At 35.4% G+C, this 26,069-nt stretch overlaps 2 protein-coding genes and 1 non-coding gene across 5 annotated transcripts in view; 2 read left to right on the top strand and 1 right to left on the bottom strand.

The window, feature by feature from the left end:
* The window catches only part of RMDN1 (regulator of microtubule dynamics 1), a 43,369-nt gene extending 22,424 nt beyond the window's left edge, over nt 1-20,945 (top strand). The window contains exons 5-10 of one of the 2 annotated variants that reach the window (XM_044245367.1): nt 3,298-3,387; nt 12,645-12,700; nt 14,132-14,219; nt 15,712-15,742; nt 18,258-18,391; nt 18,990-20,945. In XM_044245367.1, the coding sequence (XP_044101302.1) occupies nt 3,298-3,387; nt 12,645-12,700; nt 14,132-14,219; nt 15,712-15,742; nt 18,258-18,391; nt 18,990-19,040 (450 nt within the window). In that variant the 3' untranslated portion in view covers nt 19,041-20,945. The remainder of the gene's footprint in view (nt 1-3,297; nt 3,388-12,644; nt 12,701-14,131; nt 14,220-15,711; nt 15,743-18,257; nt 18,392-18,989) is intronic. The other variant, XM_044245369.1, reaches the window with a different exon arrangement.
* On the top strand, nt 4,343-4,449 carry LOC122905703. Its single transcript, XR_006384397.1, has one exon. It is a non-coding gene; the product is annotated as a U6 spliceosomal RNA (small nuclear RNA).
* Nucleotides 20,946-23,908: 2,963 nt separating the features above from the next.
* Nucleotides 23,909-26,069, bottom strand: part of WWP1 (WW domain containing E3 ubiquitin protein ligase 1) — a 112,148-nt gene continuing 109,987 nt past the window's right edge. For both annotated transcript variants that reach the window (XM_044245365.1, XM_044245364.1), the window contains exon 25: nt 23,909-25,497. In XM_044245365.1, coding sequence (XP_044101300.1) covers nt 25,398-25,497 — 100 coding nt within the window. In that variant the 3' untranslated portion in view covers nt 23,909-25,397. The remainder of the gene's footprint in view (nt 25,498-26,069) is intronic.

Genomic DNA, 26,069 nt, shown 5'->3' on the forward strand with positions numbered 1-26,069 from the left:
CTTTGGGGAAATGTCTATTAGGACATTTCTCTGCCCATTTTTAAATTGTTGGTTTTTTGCTATTGAATTGTATGTAATTGTATGAATTATAATTCAGGTATTAAACCTGTATTAGATATATTGTTTGCAAATATTTTCTCCCATTCGATAGGCCTTTTCATTTTGTTGATGGTTTCTTTTCCCTCGCTGAAGCTTTTTAGCTTGATGTAGTCCCACTTGTTTTTTATTTGGTTGCCTGTGCTTTAGATAACATATCCAAAAAATCATTACCAAGACCCATGTCAAGAGGCTTTATTCCTGTTTTCTTCCAGGAGTTTCATAATTTCAGGTCTTAAATTTAAGACTGTATCTCATTTTGAGTTACTTTTTGTGAGTGGTATAAGATGTGTCTAGTTTATTCCTTTACATGTGAATATCCAATAATCCAGTGCTATTTTTGTAGTCTGCCCTTTCTCAATTGAATATTCTTAGCTCCCTTGTCAAATATTAGCTGACTATATATTCTTGGATTTATTTCTGGGTTCTCAGTTCTGTTCCATTTGTCTGTTTGTTTTTATGCCAATACTATGCTGTTCCAATGAGTGTAGCTTTGTAGTTTAGCTTGTTCTTTTTTCTCAGGGTTTCTTTGGCTATTCTGGGTTTTTTGTGATTCTCTATAAGTTTTAGGTGTTTTTTTCTGACTGTAAAAAGTGTCATTGATATCTTGATAGGGATTGCATTGAGTCTATAGATGGCTTTGGTAGTACTGCTATTTTAACAATATTAATTCTTACAGTACATGAACGTGGGTTACCTTTCCATTTATTTATATCTGATTTCTTTCAATATCATGCTGAAGTTTTTAGAGTAGAGATCTTTCATCTTCTTATATAAATTTATTCCTATTTGATTTTGATCCTCTTATAAATGTGAACTATTTCTTTTTCAGAAAATTTGTTGTTAGGTTATAGAATTGCTACTGATATTTGCATGTTAATTTTATATCCTGCAGCTTTATTGAATTTATTGATTAAAAGGCTTTTTTTTGTTGAGTCTCTTGGACTTCTTATGTATAAAATCATGTCATGTGCAAATAGAGGCATTTTTACCTCTTCCTTTCCAAATTTGTTACCTTTTAATTTTTTTCTTGCCTGATTACTCCAGGTGGACTTAAAGTACTGTGTTGAATGAGAGTGGTAAGAGAGTGGTAAGGGTGTTGGTTACCAACACCCTTGTCTTATTCTTGGTCTTTCATCGAGTGTGATGGTAGTTGTGGATTTATCATATATGGTCTTTATTTTGTTTAGATATGTTCCTTCTGTTTCTAATTCAATTTATTGGGAGTTCCTACCATGAATGGATGTCAAGTTTTGTCTTAATGTTTTTTCTGTATCAAAATGACCATAAGATTATTTTTTTCTATTAATGTGATGGATCACATTAATTGGTTTGTGTATGTTGAATTATTCTTGCATTCCAGGGATAAATCCCACTTCATTGTGGTGAGTGATTTTTTTAATGTTCTGCTGAATTCAATTAGTATTTTATTGAGAGTTTTGGTTTCAGTAGCACTGGTGTCAGAGAATACTTAAGAAATGTTCATTGTTTTCCTATTTTTTGGAAGAGTTTAGAGGAGCTTGGTGTTAATTTTCTTTAAACATTTGGTAGAATTTGTTAGTGAAGCCATTTGATCCTGGCGTTTGCTTTGTTGGAAATTCGTTTGATTACTAACTCTGTAGTAGTACTTATTATTTGTTTGTCAGATTTTTTGTTTATTCTTAATTCAGTTGGATTGTTTCTTGTTTCTAGGAATTTCTTCATGTTTGGTGGATCACTTAATGTGTTCCCGTACAGTTGTTGCTACTACTCCCTTTTAATCTTTTTTATCCCTAGATTTATTACTGAGGTTAGTAATAATAGATGTATTCTTTGAGTCCTCATTTTATTAACTTTTCTTTTTTCTTTTTATGTTTAGCTAAAGGCTTGTAAATTTTGTTGATCCTTTCGGAGAATTAATTTGGTTTTGCTCCTTTCCCCATTTTTCCCATATTTTATTTATTTCCACTCTAATCTTTATTATTCCATTCTTTCTGCTTACTTTGGGTTAGTTTGCTCTTTTCTTAGTGTTTTTTTTTTTTTTTTGAAGATTTTATTTATCTGACACATCACAAGTAGGCAGAGAAGCAGGCAGAGAGAGAGGGGAAAGCAGGCTCCCCACTGAGCAGAGAGCCTGATGCAGGGCTTGATCCCCAGGACCCTGAGATCATGACCTGAGCTGAAGGCAGAGGCTTGACCCACTGAGCCACCCAGGTGCCCCCTTTTCCTAGTTTCTTAAGGTGAAGTTACTGACTGATAACTTTCTTTAAGGTAGCTTATAGCCATAAGTTTCCTTCTGAATACAGCTTTGCTGAATCCTTTAAGTTTTGTTATGTCGTATTGTTTTTTGTTCTTTTCAAGGGATTTTTAAATTTTCCTTGTGATTTATTTGACTCATTGGTTATTTAGGAATGTGGGTTTTTTTTTTTTTTTAACGATTTGTTTATTAGAGAGCAAGTGAGAGAGATAGGGAAGGGGCAAAGGGTGAGGGAGAGAGAGACTCTCTAGCAGACTCCCTGTTGAGCACAGAGCCGGACACAGGGCTTCATCTGGTCTCATGACCCGGTTATCATGACCTGAGCCAAAACCAAGAGTAGGACACTTAGCCAACTAAGCTATCCTAGGAATTTTTAAATTTCCACATAATTGTGAATTATCCAGATTTCCTTCTTTTATTAAAATATTTTCATTTCACTGTGGTCAGAGAACATACTCTGGTTTCTATCTTTTAAAACTTGAGACTTTTTTACAGCCTAATATATTCCCAACCTTGATCTCAAGGTTGTAAGTTTTTGCTTAATGAGAATGACTACTGAGGAATAAATATTCAGTTTTACCTTGTATTGAATGGAATATTAGTAGATTATATTCTTTTTTTTTTTTTAAAGATTTTATTTATTTATTTGACAGAGAGAAATCACAAGTAGACGGAAAGGCAGGCAGAGAGAGAGAGAGGGAAGCAGGCTCCCTGCTGAGCAGAGAGCCCGATGCGGGACTCGATCCCAGGACCCTGAGATCATGACCTGAGCTGAAGGCAGCGGCTTAACCCACTGAGCCACCCAGGTGCCCCAGTAGATTATATTCTTATATTATTTTATCTATTTTATTTATTTTTTTATTATCAGGAGACCTAGCTTTTATTGTGACATCAGAATTTATTTTATCTAATATTATTATTATATTATATTCTTATTCTTACATGTTTTTTTCTTCTGTTTTTAGTGGTATGCAATCTGTATTAGTGATGTTGGAGATTATGAAGGCATCAAGGCTAAAATTGCAAATGCCTACATTATCAAGGAGCATTTTGAGGTACTGATGAATTTTAAAAGTAATTAGCTTTTTAAATAAATTTGTTTTACTTATCTATTGCTGTATAGCAAACCACCTAAAATTTAGAGGTCTAATGCAGTGACAGCTTATTTCTCAATATTTTTTGTGTTAACTCTGTAGTGGTACTTCTGGTCTGTTTGGTGTAGCTGAGGTCATTCAGACGGCTGCCTTCACCTCAGTCTTCAGCTGGACAGAATGTACGAGATGGTCTCTTAGATGATGGGTTCTCTCTCTCCATTTTCCATTGCATTATTTAGTAGTTTAGCCCCAGCTTCGTTACAGCATGGTAGCTAGCTTCCAAGAATGAGCATTCCAAGATAAAATTCCAATGTGCAAACTTTTATCAAGCTTCTGTTTTGCATCACACTTGGTAATATCCTGTGAACCCAAACAAGTCATGTGGCCAAGACCAGAGTATATGGGAGGGAACCATATGAGGTCCTGAATACCCCAAGGTGTGGTCTGGTATAAAATCAAACCCAACTGACAAACCACTCCCAATAGTAGTAGTACTGTTTACGATCATTATCTCTGTGTATTTTACGTTTTTTATTTTTTTTTTTTAAGAGATCACAAGTAGGCAGAGAGAGAGGAGAAAGCAGGCTCCCCACTGAGCAGAGAGCCCGTTGTGGGGCTTGATCCCAGGACACTGAGATCATGACCTGAGCCGAAGGCAGATGCTTTAAACCACTGAGCCACCCCGACACCCCTATTTTATGTTTTAATATTTCCCCTGAAGTTACTTCTTTATAGTAAGTTCGTCCTTAGATGTCACATATTCTCCAGGAGTTTGTGTATTTCATGATGTGCCGTATACACTACCTTATTGTCCTAAACAAAACTAAACAAAAACTCTGGAAAAACTGCTACTAAAAATTCAGCTTATTTATTTCTCTTTTGATATATTAGACAACTTCAAAAATACAAAGCAAGAGTGCTCGCTTCGGCAGCACATATACTAAAATTGGAATGATATAGAGAAGATTAGGATGGCCCCTGCACAAGGATGACACACAAATTCGTGAAATGTTCCATATATTTTTTTTTTTAGTTTAGTTTAGTCTATTCTTTTTTAATTTTTATTTTCTAATATTCATATAGAGTTAAACTTCAAGGTAATCCCCTTTCCCCAATCAATGCTACCCCTATACGTATACAAATTCTTAATCCCCCTTTATCTTAGGAAAGTTGAGTTCTTTAACAAAGATATCAAGATACATCCAGGAAGAATCAAAATAACCTTCCTCGCCCACACTGAGAATTTATAACCATTCTCCCATCTTTTTCTTCTGCCAGTGTTTCTGTGTATTTGTGTTTCTCCTGAAAGTATATAAATCTTATACTTGGGGATCTTTTTGATGAGGTTCTTCCTTTCTTTGCTTTTATATATATATATATATATACTTTTTTCTCTTGTCATATACTTTTATCCATCTTTTTGTTTGTCTGTTTTTGTTTGTATACTTCATAAATCTTACCTTGGGGCCCATTTGGGCTGAGCCTTCTCTCTTATCTTCCCTTTTTTCCTGTCTCTCTGTCTTGTTTTTCTTTTTCTTTTCTTTTTTCTCTCATTTGGGTGGGGAATCCTGATTGCTCAAAAGCATTCCAGGGTGCGCCTTGACTGCACCACTTTCGATACATGCAGCTACATCCGATCAGTCATCTCTCACCAAAATGACTAGGAGGAGGAATGCCCAACAGAAGAAAAATACAGAGGATGGGCCTTCTACAACAGAGCTAATGGCTATCAACATAGACAATATATCGGAAAGGGAATTCAGGCTAACAATTATCCAGGCAGTAGCTAGGTTGGAGAAAGCCATGGATGACCAAACGGAATTGATTAGGGCAGAACTGAAAACCACCAGGGATGATGTTCAAAATGCTCTCAATGAGTTCCAATCTAATCTAAATTCTCTAAAAGCTAGGGTAACTGAGACAGAAGATAGAATTAGTGATCTGGAGGACAAACAGAAAGGATCAGAGGAAGCCTGAAACAAACAGCTTAGAAGCCACGAAAACAGAATCAGGGAAATAAATGATGCCATGAAACGTTCCAGCATCAGAATTATTGGAATCCCTGAAGGGGAGGAGAAAGAAAGAAGTCTAGAAGATATAGTGGAACAAGTTGTCCATGAAAATTTTCCCAGTCTCACGAATGGAACCAGTGTTCATGTACTAGAGGCAGAAAGGTTTTCCCCCAAGATTATAGATTCTCGAAAGTCCTTGAGACATCTAATAGTAAGAATGAAGAATTATAATTATAGGCAGACCCTCTTGAAAGCGGCTAGGACAAAGAAGCTCCTTATATACAGAGGAAAGCCCATCAGAATAACATCAGACCTGTCCACAGAGACCTGGCAAGCCAGAAAGGGCTGGCAAGATATATTTAAGGCACTAAATGAGAAGAGCATGCAGCCAAGAATACTTTATCCAGCAAGACTGACATTCAAAATGGATGGAGAGATAAAGAGTTTCCAAGACTGGCAAGGCTTAAAAGACAATGCAACCACCTAGCCGACACTGCAGGAAATATTAAGGGGGGTTCTATAAAAGAGAAAAAATCCTAAAAATATAATTGAACAGAAATATAGAGACAGTCTATAGAAAGAAAGACTTCAAAGGTAACACGATGTCAATAAAAACGTATCTATCAATAATCACTCTCAATGTGAATGGCCTAAATGCGCCCATAAAACAACACAGGGTTGCAGATTGGATAAAACGACAGGACCCATCCATATGTTGTCTATATGAGACCCATTTTGAACCTAAAGATACACCCAGACTCCAAGTGAAGGGATGGAGAAGCATCTTTCATGCCAATGGGCCTCAAAAGAAGGCTGGAGTAGCGATTCTCATATACACATATTTCTCTCAGAAATAGATCATCGAAGCAGAAAATCAATAAAGAAACAAGAGCATTGAATGACACATTAGCAGATGGACCTCACAGATATATACAGAACATTCCACCCTAAAACAACAGAATACTCATTCTTCTCAAGTGTACCTGGAACCTTCTTCAGAACAGACCACATACTGGGTTACAAATCAGGACTCAGCTGATACCAAAAGACTGACATTATTCCCTGCATATTCTCAGATCACAATGCTTTGAAACTGGAGCTCAATCACAAGGAAAAGTTCAGAAGGAACTCAAACACCTGGAAGCTAGAGACCACCTTGCTTAAGAATGTTTGGATCAACCAGGTGATCAAAGAAGAACTGAAACAATTCATGGAAACCAATGAGAATGAAGACACTTCGGTCCAAAACCTATGGGATACAGCAAAGGCAGTTCTAAGGGGGAAGTACATAGCCATCCAAGCCTCTGTCAAAAAAATTGAAAAGTCCAGAATACACTAGCTGTCTCTACACCTTAAAGAACTGGAGAATCAACAACAAATCAAACCAACTCCACACATAAGAAGGGAAATAATCAAGATTAGAGCAGAGATCGATGAGATAGAAACCAGAGATACAGTAGAATGTATCAGTGAAACTAGAAGCTGGTTTTTTGAAAGAATTAATAAGATCGATAAACCATTGGCCATGATAATCCAAAAGAAAAGAGAGAAAGCCCAAATTAGTAAAATTATGAATGAAAAGGGAGAGATCACAACTAACACCAAGGAAGTAGAAACAATCATCAGAAGTTATTATCAACAGTTATATGCCAATAAGCTTAGCAACCTAGATAAAATGGATGCATTTCTGGAAAACTATAAACTCCCAAAATTGAACCAGGAAGAAATTCACCACCTGAATAGACCGATACTAGTAACAAGATTGAAGCAGTGATCAAAAACCTCCCAAAAAACAAGAACCCAGGACCTGACGGATTCCCTGGGGAATTCTATCAAACTTTCAAAGAAGAAATAACACCTATTCTCCTGAAGCTGTTTCAAAAAATTGAAGCAGAAGGAAAACTTCCAGACTCTTTTTATGAAGCCAGCATTACCCTGATCCCCAAACCAGGCAAAGACCCTACCAAAAAGGATAATTTCAGATCAATATCACTGATGAATATGGATGCAAAGATTCTCAATAAGATCCTAGCAAACAGGATCCAACAGCACATTATAAAGATCATCCACCATGACCAGGTAGGATTCATCCCTGGGTTACAAGGATGGCTCAACATTTGCAAATCAATCAATGTGATAGAACAAGTCAATAAGAAAAGAGAGAAGAACCACATGGTCCTCTCAATTGATGCAGAAAAGGCATTTGACAAAATCCAGCATCCGTTCCTGATTAAAATGCTTCCAAGTATAGGGATAGAAGGTACATTCCTGAACTTCATAAAATCTATCTATAAAAGACCCACAGCAAATATCATCTTCAATGGGAAAAAGCTTGCAGCCTTCCCGTTGAGATCAGGAACACGACAAGGATGCCCACTCTCACCACTCTAGTTCAACATAGTATTAGAAGTCCTAGCAACAGCAATCACACAACAAAGAGAAATAAAAGGTATCCAAATTAGCAATGAAGAAGTCAAACTCTCTCTCTTCGCAGATGACATGACTCTTTATGTGGAAAACCCAAAAGACTCCACCCCCAAACTACTAGAACTCATACAGCAATTCAGTAACATGGCAGGATACAAAGTCAATGTACAGAAATCAGTGGTTTTCTAATACACTAACAATGAAAATACAGAAAGGGAAATTAGAGAATTGATTTCATTTACTATAGCACCAAGAACCATAAGATGCCTGGGAATAAACCTAGCCAAAGAGGTAAAGGATCTGTACTCGAGGAACTACAGAACACTCATGAAAGAAATTGAAGAAGACACAAAAAGATGGAAGACCATTCCATGCTCTTGGATCGGAAGAATAAACATTGTTAAAATGTCTATACTGCCTAGAGCCATCTATACTTTTAATGACATTCCAATCAAAATTCCACTGGTATTTTTCAAGGAGCTGGAGCAAATAATCCTAAAATATGTATGGAATCAGAAGAGACCCTGAATCGCTAAGGAAATGTTGAAAAACAAAAACAAAACTGGTGGCATCACGTTACCTGATTTCAAGCTTTACTACAAAGCTGTGATCTCCAGGACAGCATGGTACTGGCATAGAAACAGACACATAGACCAGTGGAACAGAGTAGAGAGCCCAGATATGGACCCTCAACTCTGTGGTCAAATAATCTTCGACAAAACAGGAAAAAATATACAGTGGAAAAAAGACAGTCTCTTCAATAAATGGTGCTGGGAAAACTGGACAGCTATATGCAGAAGAATGAAACTCGACCATTCTCTTACACCGTACACAAAGATAAACTCAAAATGGATAAAAGACCTCAACTTGAGACAGGAATCCATCAGAATCCTAAAGGGGAACATAAGCAGTAAACTCTTCAATATCAGCCACAGCAACTTCTTTCAAGATATGTCTCCAAAGGCAAAGGAAATAAAAGCGAAGATGAACTTTTGGGACTTCATCAAGATCAAAAGCTTCTGCACAGCAAAGGAAACAGTCAACAAAACAAAGAGGCAATCCATGGAATGGGAGAAGATATTTGCAAATGACAGTACAGACAAAAGGTTGATATCCAGGATCTATAAAGAACTCCTCAAGTTCAACACACACAAAACAGATAATCATATCAAAAAATGGGCAGAAGATATGAACAGACACTTTTCCAATGAGGACATACAAATGGCTATCAGACACATGAAAAAATGTTCATCATCACTAGCCATCAAAGGTGGCTCCCGTCATAGGCAGATTCAGATTAAAACCACATTGAGATACCACCTTACACCAGTTAGAACAGCCAAAATTAGCAAGACAGGAAACAACATGTGTTGGAGAGGTTGTGGAGAAAGGGGAACCCTTACACTCTTGGTGGTAATGCACGTTGGTGCAGCCACTTTGGAGAACAGTGTGGAGATTCCCTGTGACCCTGCAATTGCACTACTGGGTATTTACCCCAAAGATACAGATATAGTGAAAAGAAGGGCCATCTGTACCCCAATGTTTATAGCAGCAATGGCCATGGTCGCCAAACTGTGGAAAGAACCAAGATGCCCTTCAATGGACGAATGGATAAGGAAGATGTGGTCCCTGTACACTATGGAGTATTTTGCCTCCATCAGAAAGGATGAATACCCAACTTTTATAGCAACATGGACGGGACTGTAAGAGATGATGCTGAGTGAACTAAGTCAAGCAGAGAGAGTCAATTATCATATGGTTTCACTAATTTGTGGAGCATAACAAATGACATGGAGGACATGGGGAGTTAGAGAGGAGACGGGAGTTTAGGGAAATTGGAGGGGGAGATGAGCCATGAGAGACTATGGACTCTGAAAAACAACCTGAGGGTTTTGAAGGGGGGGGGTGGGAGGTTGGGGGAACCAGGTGGTGGGTATTAGGGAGGGCACATATTGCATGGAGCACTGGGTGTGGTGCAAAAAACAGTGAATACTGTTACCCTGGAAAGAAATTTAAAAAGATTAAAAGCTGAAATTATCATAAATGTGTATAACAACAAAGTACAGCCATAATAGTTTTCCCCTTAAATTGTAATGTTCAGAGCCAAAAGAATTAAGTACACGGTTTTGAAATTATAAAAATAAATTTTCTATAAATTAAAAAAAATATACAAAGGAAGAGAATATGATGGAAACATTAATAGGAAGAACTGCAGATAAGCTAATAGCTTTTCTTAATTTTATGGTAATAGTCTCAATTCCTGTTTTACACAGTGGGTAACAGGAAAGAACATTAGACTGGGAGTCAGGAGATCTAGCTTTTATCTGGCATCAGTAGTATATATACACAGACATATGTGTACGTGTGTGTATGCATATACATACATATATTTCAGTTTAATAATAATGCAACTTTTTCACGTTGTAAGACTTTTGAAATCACAGTGCATTATAATCAGTGGTATCTTTTAATAGGCAGTGCTTTTTTCTTTTTAGTGATAGATAAAAAATGATATGTAGTAATTTTCATGGTATCTTAGATTCTGTGAAATGTCATAATTTGCTCAGTGGCATTAAATAAATCACGTGTGTTATCATAGTGTGTAGAATATATGACAAATATCTTCCAATATAAATCATGAAAAAAACTGCAAAAAATATATTAGTGGAAACAGAGACTATAGATTATTTTTTTAAAAACCAGTATTTTGGGGCACCTGGGTGGCTCAGTTGGTTAAGCATCGGCCTTTGGCTCAGTTCATGAGCCAGGGTCCCGGGATTGAACTCCACATTGGGCTCTCTGCTCAATGGGGAGTCTGCTTCTCCCTCTGTCAATAAAGAATAAAATTAAAAAAAAAAAAAAATCTATGTTTTGCAGATCTCAAATATGTATGTATTAAGTATATTTTTAAAATGATAGTATCTAGTATTTACATACTAAAAAGATCATTTATACTATTATTCCTAATTCCATTATTATATTTAAAACCATAAGGAATTATTATTTTGGGGTTATTTTTGTTGTTTTTTTAAGATTTTAAGTAGTCTCTACATCCAACATGGGGCTCAAGCATGGTCCTCTGACTGAGCCAGCTAGGTGCCCCTATCTTTGGATTGTTTTGAAAACAAACTAATGGGGCGCCTGGGTGGCTCAGTGGGTTAAGCCGCTGCCTTCGGCTCAGGTCATGATCTCAGGGTCCTGGGATCGAGTCCCGCATCGGGCTCTCTGCTCAGCAGGGAGCCTGCTTCCCTCTCTCTCTGCCTGCCTCTCTGTCTACTTGTGATCTCTCTCTGTCAAATAAATAAATAAAATCTTTAAAAAACAAACTAATGGCAAGAATTAAAAAAGAAAGTGTTTGCTTGAGAGTAGTCCCTCTCAACCCATCCCATAAAAATATTAAATTCCCCTAGGCATCCACTGCATGTTCTGAATTAACTTCTCTCCCTTGCATCTAGAATGGGACTAGCTCTATACCATTCTTGGTAGATTGGTGAAAACAGTTATTCATACAGTTTTTTGTAGGGTTTAATTTTCTAGTGGAACTCTGATTAGGAAAGGTTTCTTAGTGTATAAGTTGTGTATATTTTAAGACATATTTTGCTATGAATCATATCACTGTTTAATGGAAAAGTAAAATAAAGTCAGTGCTGATTCTTTATTCATATTAATGAAGCAAGATTTCTGCTAAGTCATACCTGGTTATTAGCCTTATTCTCGCTATTACCTCTACTACTGATACTATTCATTAGCATCAGTAATAAATTAAGTGGTACTTTTGAAAAGTAAAATTATGCTGGTTATAGAAGATATTGCTATGTTAAGTACCTCCTGTTAGTTGCTTATTTAATATTTAGCACAACTCTATAATGTAGGTATATTACTCTATCAATTCTATAAAACAGCAAACTCAGGCATGGCAAGAAGAGAGAACTTGCTAAGGTGAAAACTTGGAGCTGTGATCTGAACCCTGGTAGTCTGGCTTCAGAGACCCTACTGGTAACCAATACAAATGTGTATCTCACACATTACTGACTGAAATGAAAACGTGGGTTTACAGAAAAACACAAGATAGGAGTCTCAGTTTTTTTTTTTAGAAGGCTCTCTTATTTTTAATAGGATTAACATTAATCTGATATGTTTCTCAGAGACTTTCAACAAAATAGTGGGTAAAAGGAGAAATAGTTGCTTTAAAGTTGTTCCGTAGTTTATGCTTCACATTAATTCACATAGGACTTTCATATAGTAAATTGAAATTAGGAAGACTATCAGTGTATTACATTGTACCTATTTTACTAATAAATTCTGTAAATAATTTTTCCTTTGTCGAGTATAGATGAAGTTGAACAAAACGTACATAAAGGAAGAAACTTTGTAAAAGTATTAAGTACTTTGTTCTCCTTTAAGAATACCATTTAGTCCAATATTCATGCAGAACTTGCAAAATTAAATTATTTTTCCTCTAATCTAGAAGAAACATTGAGAACTATAGATTGGTTTTCAAAGTCGGATTCATTTAAAAATTTCATGTTTTTTCTCATACTGATAAATCCTGTTAGTTGCTGAACTTTGTAAAAGTTAACTTTAATACAAGTCACTAACAGTGTATTGAAATGAATTTAATCACATTGAAGAATGAAGAGGGGAAAAATTGGTATTATCATAGAAGAATTGAAATGTAGGGTTGCCAAAAAAATTTTTTTTATCATGACTTTTTCAGCAAACATAGTACTCATTTGTGTTTAGAAAACAGATATGATTGACTTTCTCATTTCTTGTTAGAAAGCAATTGAACTGAACCCAAAAGATGCTACCTCAATTCACCTTATGGGTATTTGGTAAGAACATTTCTTTAAATAAATATTTCAGTGGTAGTTACTATGATCTTATTTTGTAGTATATAATACCAAGCTATAAAGTATTTAAAAGTATTTGGCATTCATGAGTGTTCAGTTCATTATATTAACTAGTTAGTTGTGATGTATCACTGTTTGATTGTGATCATGTTAACCATTGTAACTCATTTAGAAATATATGTTAAAATGAAAAAGGCTTTAAAAGTTTTGCTAGACTTTGAAATTCCTTTTGTTAGGAAAGACTCTTTTTACTTACAAGGCTAAATGAAATTGGATTAATTTAACTATATAGCAATACAGTTCGATGCCCTAAGAGGGTCTTTGCATCTTCAAGGTCTGTCAAATACAGTCTGATTCATCAAAAGAATAAAATAATCTGACTTTCAGTATCTTTCCATTTGTCTAGTGTACAGCATTATTTTGCTGGTATGAGCAGCAAACTTGAGACAGGTTTGCCACTGTTTTCTTTGGGTGTAGTTCGCAGACCTGAGTATTTTATTGTCTTATAAATAAATGGTGTAGACAGCCCTGTATCTGATTTTTTTTTTTAAGATTTTATTTATTTGACAGATCACAAGTAGGCAGAGAGGCAGGTAGAGAGAGAGAGGAGGAAGCAGGCTCTCCGCTGAGTGGAGAGCCCGATGCGGGGGCTCGATTCCAGGACCCTGGGATCATGACCTGAGCCAAAGGCAGAGGCTTAACCCACTGAGCCACCCAGGCACCCTCCTGTATCTGATTCTTAAAAGGATTCTTAAAAAGGAGTTAAATATCCTTCAGGACAAAGGGCAATATTAAACTAACTAATGATAATGGCTAGACAGTGCTAGGGAGGAACCATGAATGAGATACAGTTGCTCCCTTAGGAGTTCGGACCCTTAGTCAAAGATGCAGTACTTTTTTCCCTACCTGTATCAGAAAGTTGTCAAGATCTTTGGATGTTAATCATTTGTCTCACTCTTTTCAGTAGGCAGACTTAAATTGGTTTTTGCCATTGTTATTTATACATACCATGTTTAGTTTTTTTTTTTTTAACTACTCTGAGTTAGTTTTTCTTACCTAAAAAAATAGGGGTAATGACCCTAACTTATTTAGTTCCTTTAAAGGAGTAAATGAGAGATAATCACCGAGCACCTAGAACAGAGTCAGCACTTAGTGATGAACGACAAATACTATGTTTTCATTACTAGTACTGTTGCTTACTTACATTTAATCACGAACACATCCTAATTGATGGATCAGTATAAATCAGTCTCTGGGTAATTCACTGGGAATATTAACCTACTGGATGTTATGTAAAGTGCAAACTGTTTAAATATACCAACAGAAGAAACTATCTTTTATATCTGTTAAGATGCTTAGTTTTTCTGTAAGAGGAAAAAAGATGCAACTGAGATGTCTGTTTTTTCTCTATAGGTGTTATACATTTGCTGAAATGCCTTGGTATCAGAGAAGAATTGCTAAAGTGCTGTTTGCAACTCCTCCTAGTTCCACCTATGAGGAGGTAGTGTGCTGTCCTTTGTTAAGTTAGTACTGATTTCTTAACTACAGTGCCATTCTACAGTGTCCAGATCTGCAGCTCTGAGCCGTGAGGCCTTTGAGCATGTTTCTAACCATCCAGTGCAGCAATCTTATCACAAAGGCTTAATACTTATAATCTATGACTGGTGAGTGTTTTTTTTTTTTTTTTTTTAGGTGAGTGGCTAATGATTCTGGTCTAATATCAGCTGTAATAGCTCATGCAAAAATCTACCATTGTTTTCTATTTGAAATCTAAAAATTCAGCAGCTGTTACTCAGCATGAGTTTTAGATATGTGTTTTACACATTAACAGTAATTTACCTGGGAAATTGTGTATTTGTATAGATAAAGGAAGAGTAATTTATAACTTTTTTAGAAAGCACGGTTGCAAGGCTTATACACTAATTTTTTTTTTTTTTTTTTTTTTTTGGTACAAAGGCGTTTAGTTTATTCTCCTCATCAGTGTCATTGATATATACACTCATATTTTTAAGGCCTTTTGTTTTTCTTGTTGAAAATAAAATTTGAAAGGGATTTCTGGGCAAACACTAACTTACACCACTAAAATGTTCAGAGTAAGGAAATAAGGCCACTGAAAGAGCTTTCCTAGTACTTGTATCATGATAAGGAGCTATTTTTTCTTCTGGCACGCTATGGTATAGAATTTAATATTAAAATATTTAGCTGATGGGCGCCGGCGTGGCTCAGTGGGTTAAAGCCTCTGCCTTTGGCTCGGGTCATGATCCCAGGGTCCTGGGATCCCACATCAGGCTGTCTGCTCGGCAGGGAGCCTGCTTCCTCCCCTCTCTCTCTGCCTGCCTCTCTGCCTACTTGTGATGTCTGTCAAATAAATAAATAAAATCTTTAAATCTGATTTAATTTAAAAAATTAAAAAAATATTAACTGAATAATCAGAACACAGCTGGGAATATGTATTATTAAAAATAATGTATTCTAAGGAAAAAAGAAACAGTTGGCTCTACTATAATAAATCAGTTATGTTTCTAGGACATACTTTATAAAAAGGCTTAAATGGGACAAAAAAGTTTCAGACTCAATAACATTTTATGTTTGAACGTCAATAATTAAGACTTTTAAAAGTTTATTGGTACAACCTATGTATCACTGAGTAAATTTAGCTTTTGATTTTACTAAGATTTTATGGGTAGTGACTGTTAAGACTTAAGAAGGATCAAAATAGCTGAGTTGCATATGGTAATGTTCTTTCTTTTCACTTGATGCTGGTTTGGTTCAAGTTCTAAACAGCAATCAAGTTATTATTAGAAGTTGTCCATCTCCTGTAATCTGTGCTCTGATGATTTAAAAACGTTCAATTTTGCTGTGTTAACTTTCACTCTTGATAAGTTGACCTTTATTTTAATATGTTTTAATTTACTTCCTGACTTTTGAAAAAAATGTTTTTTTAAATATTGATTCTGTTTTCATTATGTTTGGACTCTTCATGTTTTTAACAGGCATTAGGCTACTTTCACAGGGCAGAGCAAGGTAACATTTTTCTATTTCATATACTAATATAGTTAAAATTGTATGAGTGTTTTATAATAGGCATTTTTAAAACAAAAATGTTACTTAATCTAATATACTTCTCTTTGCACTAAATATCATCAAACAGTTTTTAGTCTTTATTTTATAAAGATCACCAGAGTAAGAAGTAGACTGCTACTGAGTTTAGAACTACAGTTCTGGAATGGTCCTTTATTTGATAGGATTCAGCTTTCTGAGAGGAGGCTTTGACAAGTTAACTGTGTTATTCAAGATTATACAGCCATTTAGAATCATTAATTTATTTAAATGTTTAGTTAAAAATTTTTTTTGAGGTTTAATTGACAACATTAGTTTCAGGTGTACAGCGTAAGGATTCAATAATTGCACATGTTGTAAATTATAAAATCAAGTCTAGTTAATATCACATTACAAAAAGTTTAATTTTTTTTCTAAAAAATTCTCTTTAAAGAGCATTTAGATGAGAAATCTTGTTTTTAAACCAAGCCAGGTTTTGCTTCGTTGCAAATATTGTCGTCTTTTATGGAGTTTCATGTCACTCTGGCTTTGAAGAAATGGCCAGTGTACAAAACTGACATAAGCCATCCTAAGTTCATCCTTTTTAATATTAGTAGCACAAACTAGAAGTGTAAAGGACATAAGCATATGTTACCAAATACACCAGAAAAACCACTGCAATTCTATTTCTGTAAAATTAGAAGAAAATTAAAGCCTGTGTATTAGAGAGCCTACTCATATGGACTTGTTCAGATGCTTTTAGGATAGCAAAGCATTTATTTTTTTAATTTCTTCTGAAGAGTGGTATCTGAATGTTAAACCATGTTAGTAATATATTGTTTGTTCTGTTACTACCTTTTGCTGATAACCTCTTATGATCGTAGTTTTTATATCATGAATATGAATCTGGGAATAAAATGTCCTCAAAGGGATTTAGAAGCGTAACTGCAAAGTAGAAATAGAGCCTTAGTGAATTAAGGGTTTGGGGTGTTAAGAAAAACATGATCAGTAACTCCAGTCATCCTTGAGGTTTTAACACTGTAGGTCAGTTCTTCCAGGTGGTCTTTTTTTTTATGGACCGTATCTGGTTCAGAAGCTCCTCCTAGGCTCTTAAATATCTGTTACTTCTCCCATCATAGCCCTTATCACACTGTAGTATGAGTATGTGAGTTGTATTGTTTACATGTCGAAGACTAAATATGGGGATGATGCGGACTTTGTTGTTTTGCTCAGTTTTCCTCAGTGCTTAGTATAATGCTATTAAATTTGCTGAATGACAATATTAAACAGATGAATTGATGAACCCTAAGGAAACCTACACAACACCTCATAAATATGTTCAGATTAAAGAAGTAAAACAATTTTGGGTTAAGGAGCAAATGGAGTTAACTATAAATTATATCTAGGGAAAAGTATGCATTAAATATAGAAGGTCCCAGTTGATAAGAGGAATTTGTATAAAGAATTAATGAAGTTAGTGAGACTGTCCCATGCTTTCATAGGCTTTTTGTTCAGTTTTCCCTGGGCCAAGAATGTTCTCTGTTTTTCTGTTAAAATCCTGTTCAGCTGCCCAGGCAGCCTAGACATAACTTCTTAGGGAGTTAGTTTCTTATTGGTTTCTCAGCACTTTAAAATGTTTACATCTGTCAAAGCATCCCTTTCATTTTTCTGTTACATTTTAATCCTCTTTTGTCTCTCCTCTTCATGATGGATTTCAAAAGAACAGAGTCTTTGTTAAATCTGTATTTAAGTATAACCCACATTTAGTAAATATTAATCAAATGTATGTATGTACACCTGACCCTTAAACAATGGGTAAGGGGTACATGGCTGCCTTCATAGTTGAAAATCTGCATATAACTAACTTTTGGCTCCCCCAAAGCTAACTCCTTAAATATTCTACCATTGACCAGAAATTTAAACAGTTGTTTAAAATGTATTTTGTATGTTCCATGTATTATAGACTGTATTGTGGTATAGTAAGCTAGAGAAAATTGAATGTTAAAAGTAAGAGAAAATACAGTTGCAGCACTTTACTGTATTTATGGGGAAAAAACCCTGCATGTATTTAGACGTGCATAATTCAAAACTGCATTGTTCAAGGGTCAACTGCATATATGTCATGATTCCATTTTCTCATACAGCAAGTATGTATTGGGTCCATGTTATGTCCTAGGTAATTAGGATGCAGCAGGTGATAAAAGACATTAAAAGAAAACCCCTGTCTGTTTATAGAGGATACATTCTGTCAGGTACTTCAGTTTCTCAGTATCTACTTTATAAAATTGTATAAAAATGAGAAATGTAATAGAATGCCTAGCACATTAAGAGACACTGAATAAATGGTACTTTTACTAATATTTGAGATTGGAATAGTTGAACAAAAGAGAATTCTAGTTAGCCTAATTTTATATGACCACACAAATATATTATTGGAATTTAGACTGAAGAAATTAACAACTCTATTCATCTGAGATAAATTTTTCTTTCTTATGTATAGTGGATCCAAATTTCTACAGCAAAAACTTGCTGCTTTTAGGAAAGACGTATTTGAAGTTACACAATAAAAAGCTTGCTGCTTTCTGGCTAATGAAAGCCAGGGACTATCCGGCACACACAGAGGAGGATAAACAGGTAAAGTATCTCCAATAAATTAAGGCAGGGGCACCTGGGTGGCTCAGTGGGTTAAAGCCTCTGCCTTCTGCTCAGGTCATCTCAGGGTCCTGGGATCGAGCCCCACATTGGGCCTGCCTCTCTGCCTTTGTGATCTCTGTCAAATAAATAAAATCTTTAAAATAAATAAATAAATAAAGGCAGATAGGTTTCTGCTGAGGGACTATTAAGTAAAGGTAAATTAAGAACTTCTTTAAAAGTATAATTTGTCTAAATGTATCTTGTTGAAAACTGTTCATTTTGAACTCATTAGCATTTCTGTCAATTTCTATATATTGTTTACTGTCATAGAGATTATAAATTAGTTGCTGCCTTATTCCTGTTTGACATGCGTGACAGATCAAGTAAGATTTCTACAATAAAAGGCACGTCATGTGTACTAATGTGGACGAATTCTCTTAAGAGTCTCACCCAGTTCCTGTTCAGTTTTATTCTCATAATGTGCTATCTCCTGGTGGGAACGCTTAGAAACCACAGCCCGCTTTATGAACTTACTAGGTTTTGCAAGTTGGTATCTATGCTGTACTGTTTATTTATAACACATATTTTTCCATTTTAGATACAGACAGAAGCTGCTCAGTTGCTTACAGGTTTCAGTGACAAGAATTGAGAATTTTTCAGAGAAGAAAGCCAACGAAGTATCTAAGAAACATTGCCTTTTCATGAAATTACAAAGATAATATGTGAACTGTATCTGTTCTATGGCTGTTTTCTCGGTTCCTTTAATGTGACCACTTAAAGTAAATGAGCAAAATACTAAGTTTCTTCACAGACAACAAGGCAAAAGAAATTAATTACCAAAAAATTGGTAGAGACTTCTCCCTGGCTCAGAGGCAGAGATTATTGCACATTTAGGCACTAGCAATACAAAGTGGTATAGATTTCTGAGGAGGATGGATCACATCAGAATGGGAGATCAAGAAAAGAAAAAGCTTTGTGGAAGAGGCTTCATTGGGGGGTGTGCATTGCCAAATTGGACTGATGCAAAGTTGAGATCTTGCAGAGAAGGTGCAGGGAAAATGAGGTTAGAATGTTGAGGGTTCTTGGTATAAAGTAATTAAATGATGGATCTTGGAACCAACCTGTGTAAGGAAAAAACTTTAAGTCAGGAGAGGACAGAAAATGGAGTGTTTTGTTTGTGGTTTTTTTTTTTAAATGTGACATGGTCTTACAGGTGAAGGATTGATTTTGTTACTTGACAAAGCCCAGGTTCTCTTCCCTAATGTGGTGAAAGGAACATAGAACTCAAGGGTGAAATAGAAATGAAGATGTTTTACATAGGCAGGACCGTATTACTTGAGGCTGCGGAACTGTTTTATAAAAAGGATTATCTTGAATCCTTTGAATCACTTAGATAAATCAAGAATGCATGCATAGGTAGGTTTTCCCCCCAGGGAGTTGGATATTGTAAAGTTAACAGTGAACCCGGAGGGTGTGGGCTGTTTGTGTTGTCATGCATATTTTCGAACAAAAAGGAAAATGAAAGTCCTGGACTCTATATACCCATCTCCAATTGCTAATCTTCAGCTATATTTTACTGTTTTGTGTGTGTGTGTGTGTGTATTTCTAAACTTTTGAAATTGTAGACAATATACTTCATCCCTAAGTACTTAAGCATGCATTGTCTCAGAATGACATCCTTCTAAACAAACAACCCATTAGCACAACAAAAAGTTAACAGTAATTCTTTAAAACCATATTGATACCAGCCATATTTGTATTTTCTCAAATGTCCCAGGAATGTCTTACCAATTTTAAAAACCAGGATCCAATCAACCATACATTGTATTTGATTTTCGGCCTTAGTTTTTAAAACTCTAGAAGAATTCTCCCATTTTTTTTTTTTTAATCCCACCATTCATTGACTTTTTTTTTGAACAGGCCAGTCATCTTAGAGTCTCATTCCAGATTTGCCGTACCCCACTTTGGGAACCACTGTTTCATCTTTTCAGCGACTCTGATTAACTTTATGTAATTTGATCTTCTTTGCCTAATTTATCACTTCTCTGATCTTTTACCTCTTTCCGTTTCATTTCCTTGGCTCTTTGAATTTCTGTCTTCCATGTCTCTATTGTTTTCTTCCTCAGATACCTTTTGTCTTCACTTGAGATGTTTGTCTTTTTCTTCCATTATTTTCCCTGATTTCAATCAGCAGGCATTTCACATTTTCATGAAGTTTGTCCAGTTCTGAGTTTTTTAATTTTTAACTGATTTGATTTTGATTTTTCAATTTTTGATTTTTTAGTTTTGATAGTTACTTACATTTAATTCATTAGTATATTGTGTTAAAGAATGTTTTTTTCTGTTTTGAGTATCTTCATCTGAAATTTTTTCCTTTTCACTAGAGCGACTTTCAGTATTTTCTGGTGATGTGTGTGTGTGTGTGTGTTTTGTGTTACCTGCAATACAGGTATCAAATGGGAGGTGAAGGATTTTGATTTGTTCAAGAACAGTGTCTATGAAGGAGTTTTTGTGAAATGAGGTATCTTTCAGTAATAAAGCCTTTTATGGGTAGGGTCTGTCTTCTGATATTTTATAATGCTTTTAAAAAAATTGTATTGCTTTGTAATCATTATAGATTCATAGGAAGTTTGGGAGTGGGGAAATAAGAGTGGTCCCAGAGATAAACCTCTGCCTCCAAGTTGAAAATTAGGTAATTAGTATAGCCCATAAATCTTACTCAGATATTACTTCTAAATGCCCTCACTTGTGTATGTGTTCTATGTAATTTTGTCAGTATGTGGATTTTTGTTTTTTTTTTTTAAACTGAGGCTACAATCAAGATATGGAACTGTTCCACCAAATTGTGGAAATCCCTACTGCTAGCCCTTTATGGTCACATCCATCCACCACTTCTCCTCCTTACCACCATCCCTGGCAACCACTAATTTCAATACTGTTATATAAATGGAATCAGATTATGTGACCTTGTGAGAACTGGCCTTTTTCATTTGATGTAATTTCTTTGAAATCCATCTGCATATAGTCAGTTGATTCCATTATACTGTTATTATATTTCATGGTATAAATGAGTACATTTAGCCATTCACTGAAGGTCATTTAGGTTGTTTCCAGTCTTTGACTCCTGTGAACACTGGGTACAGGTTATATTAACACCCAGGAGTACAGTTGCTGGGTCCTAATTTATGGAGCGATTATCTTCCCTTTTCCCCCCTTATAAGCTAAGGGATAGCTAGCTCCCTTCACCAAGATGCCATATATTCCTAAGAGTCTGATTGTGTGCACTTTGTCTCTTCCTTTTGACTTCCCAGGGGTCTGATTCACCAGGTCTTACACTGGTTATAGGCATTTCCTCACTGACAGTTGAGACCTATTATTTCTGGGAACAAATCCTCGGACCCCATTATTCTCCCTTCTGTGCAGTCCCTACTTAACTGTGTGTGTTCCAGATGTGACTGCTAGCTGGAGATGCTTATTTCCCCACATGGATGATGTGAACGTTGTTTGTAGTCGTCGGTCTTGTAAACATATTACAGACATGGGCTGTAGGTAATTGTAATTACCTCGCCTTGTGGATATGTTTACTTCCTTTGAGGAGTGAGAATAAATTTGGATTTACTCTACAAAAAATCTGAAAGCTCTCCATTAATAGCAAAATTTTCCCAATTGAGAATTTAATCAGAGACTGTGAACTAACTGAATTTTGTAAAAATGACTCACTTATCTATAAAATAAGCATCATTACAATGAAGAAAAAGCAAAACACACCAAACCTTAGGAGTTGTGAGGATGAAAGAGAATACATAAAGTATATACTGTTAAGAGTAAGTATATTTAAATGCAGTTATCTGAATGTATTCTTCTTGGTTGAGATTTGGGAGAGAAAATTTGGAATTAAGGAGATGCCACTTTTTCAGTTGTTCATTTTTGCTTCTGTGTTATTTGAGGGTTTTTTTTTTAATAAAACTTCATGTGGTATTTACCATACAACTTATTTTGGATTGTGTGTACCTGGGCATTACTGTACCTTAAGTTTAATAGTAAGAAGAAATAGAATGAGTGGTGGATAACTTTGCCAAGGGCCATGAACTTTTAATGAATGCCTTGTTCTGACCCACTGCACTGCCCTGGGAATAGTCAACTGTTTTATCCTTTGAGGAGTAAACAAGTCAGTAAAAAAGAGCCTCCTTAATGTAGAAGGCTTCTCTGATATGGTCTGGGCTTTTTCCTTGAGACCATTTATCTTAAGTTTGACTTTTAAGTTCAAAAGATTAAGAATAAACTGGGAGTATTTACAAGACAACCTTTGTTCTCTCATCTACAGATTTAAATGAGATGATTTTTGACTTCTGCAGTATCATCCACCAGGGTTCAACAAATACTCAAAGTCCCTACTAGTCTTACTCAGAAGGCTTAAGATAGGAACCACAGCCGAACCAGCAAGTCAATGTCAGGACTCCTTTAACATTTTAGAAGATGAGCTTATAGCAGCAGTCTGTGTAACAGAGCATTCACACAGCTCCAAGAACAGGTCACAGCTCAGGGACCTCAGAAGGACATGCAGTTATTTCCTCTGGCAAATCCAAAGGTATGATTTATTATCAAGTAGATTTTCCAGTCCAGATGAACTTACCAGTCAGGGTCATTTTTAATAGAAATAGTACTGCCTAGTAGTATTTTGACATATAACCATGCCATCTAAAAAAAAAATAGGAGGCAGGTGATTAACTGAAGGCTGTGAGGTTAAAAGGTTTATTAACTCTTTGAGCTTTAACTGCCACTTAGAGCTCCTTTCCTAGGAAGACAGACAACTAATCTGATTGATGGAATCAGAAATTCTGTTGTGCCTCTTACCCATTCACTGGGCTCAGTTTGGTGGTGGTGGTGGTGAGTGTCACTGAAATGAAGTAACAATATGAATCTGTTTCTGAGCCTCATTCTTTGCCTGTTTCTTCATTTCAGGCATAGTGAGCCTGTCCAGCCCAGCACAGGACAAGGATGGGAAAAGAGAGAAGGAGAGAGGCAACCCACATGCTTGGTTTTCTCTCCCCGCCCCTTGAGTGTATGAATTAAGATATAATAAAATCCTGCCATAGGCCTGCTTTTCTATGGAGTTTGAAAGGTGGAATGCTCCGAGTTCTCCAAAAGAGCCTTCTTCAGAAAGCTGGTTTGGTCTCTGTGAGTTCTGTGTAGCCTCAACTGGTACAGTAATTTCTTACCTGAAGTGAGGGTGTGGGGGGGACCAGCACCCTGAAAACCTCCTGTCTTCAGTTAAATCTGGTAAATGGTATTCTCACATTCTCACCTCCACTGAATGATGTTCATCAATAACTTCTGTCATGTCATGCAAAATTCATTGAGCAGTGGTGCTTTCTACGGTAAAATTTAAGTAGCTGCTTTGAAGACTGGTCATCCTCTATCACATAATGTCATATACATTAGTATTTGTTTTTAATGCTTTATGCTTCAAGATAGCCCAGTGTCAGATGAGGATTTGGGAAAGGAATCTATTCAACATAGTGAATCACTGCCTTTATTTCGTCTTTACTATGAACTTTGAATAGAAGTGCAGAACACGATCTAGTATGTAGAAAAATAAAATTTTGGCAAAACAAAAACTGTTTAGGGAAATTAAATTGTATACTAGTATTTTCCATATGTACTTAGCAGTTAAATATATTACAGATAACATTTTAAGATGTCAGTTTGTGGTTATAAAAAAATTTCTAACTTCCTGAAATTTACACTGCATATTGAAATGATACAAATGGAAATTGCAATTTTTGTTAATAAGGAAGCCCAGTTTGCTAAAATAGCATTAATATCATTCACATCAGATTTTAATTTGTTATACATCTTTGTAGTTCAGCAAATGCCCTTGATAATGAAAAATTAAAAAGTTATTAGGACAAAAATAATGATCTATGTAAAAAGGGGGGTGGGGACCAAAAGAGTCTTTAATATGCCTATATAATTCAGATCATAAAATTTTCATGAATTTAAGAGGAATGAGGATATATGAACACTAATAGAAAATAGTTTTCATTTGCGTGTTCAAATGCTTATACAACTCTTCAGTCCATCTGGTTTTATAAAACCAAAACTCTGAACACAAAAGCAAAAATGTTCACATTACCTTATTATATGTTCCTAAGTATCAAACTGCATCAATTTATATGAGTTAAATTTAAAGAACATCACAGATTTAAAAACAAAAGTACTTAAGTACCTGATTCTTTTTAACTCCACAAATACCTAGCATCCCAAAGTAACATGTAAACAAATCTCTTTGCTGCTTAATGAATTCTTTCCAATTTCTAGAATAAACTAAATGGCATCAGATATAGTGTATCACTTACATGTACATTATGGTTTCATTCATTACTTTGACTGTATTAGTGATGTAGCAAAGAGGGAAAATTTTCAACTATTGTATTTATTTAAAATGAGCTGACAGGTTCAAATGCCTGTCTTCAGAAAAGCCAGCAGCATTTTTTAACATACTCAAAGTAAGATTTGGCCTAAGCCCTTAATACCTTCCTGAACAGCCATGCAACTAAACACCCTCAAAAGGTGTTATATAAGGGAGAAGATCATGAAGCAATTTGTACTTTTTCCTCTGGATACTAGAAACAAGGTAAAGCAAATCCAGATTATTTTTTGAATGAACGGCTGTCATGTTTAATATACTCAGAGCTCTATAAAACTAGAGCCACTATCTTATATGCTTATATAGATATATACTTATTTTTAATAAAGTCTCTTGCTTGCTTCAGAATTTAAGGATGATCTTTTTCCTGGTCAGTCACTTCAAGGGAACAATAAATAAAGTAGAAAAGGATGAACTGTTTTGCATATTTCTGTGGAAGAACGGAAAACATTTATACTTTGAGAGGTTCAGAAAATTCACTGTACAGAATGAACAGCTTATATATACACTATCTGTGCAATTTTTCTTGGCTGGGGTATTTAAATGCAAGAGCTCCTCCAAGACAAGAAGCCACATTCATTCTTGTCCAAATCCCTCTGTCTCTTCTATTGCAAAAAGAAGTTTTTCCTTTAGTTGTTCATAACTCTTATATGGTGGTAGATCCAAGCGATTAAAACTGAACAAAAACAAAAACAGATGTGTTTTCAATAAAACAAACTCAAGAAAGATTTCTCATACAATTATTTCTTAAAGCACATTTGAAAAACTAAATGGATAGAGGAAGATACAAAAATTTTGCTGGAAGTATTCTAAAAATATACTACTATATTATTTAATATTAACATATACAGATTTCTTATGGCAAGCTACTAAAATGAAGATGTACTCAAAAATATTTTAACAATTCCCAGAGAACACTGGAATTACAAATTCACAAGTCCCCCTAACTTCTCTTTCATTCACTTACCAGTTATTAAGAATCTATTAGTTATTTTTCTGGGAGCTAGTGTAGTAATAGAGTGCCAATAAATATAAACTTTGGTCTTTTCAGTCCTGCTAGACTCAAAGAATTCCCTGTGCTGAGTTCAACTGGATTTGGGTTGACGGGGTGGGGGTAGGGGGTTCAATTCCCACTCTTTTTTTTTTTTTTTTTTTTTTCAGATTTTATTTATTTATTTGACAGAGAGAAATCACAAGTAGATGGAGAGGCAGGCAGAGAGAGAGAGGGAAGCAGGCTCCCTGCCAAAC

Source organism: Neovison vison, chromosome 4, assembly GCF_020171115.1.
Source record: "Neovison vison isolate M4711 chromosome 4, ASM_NN_V1, whole genome shotgun sequence".
In the NCBI taxonomy this organism is placed as follows: Eukaryota; Metazoa; Chordata; class Mammalia; order Carnivora; family Mustelidae; genus Neogale; species Neogale vison.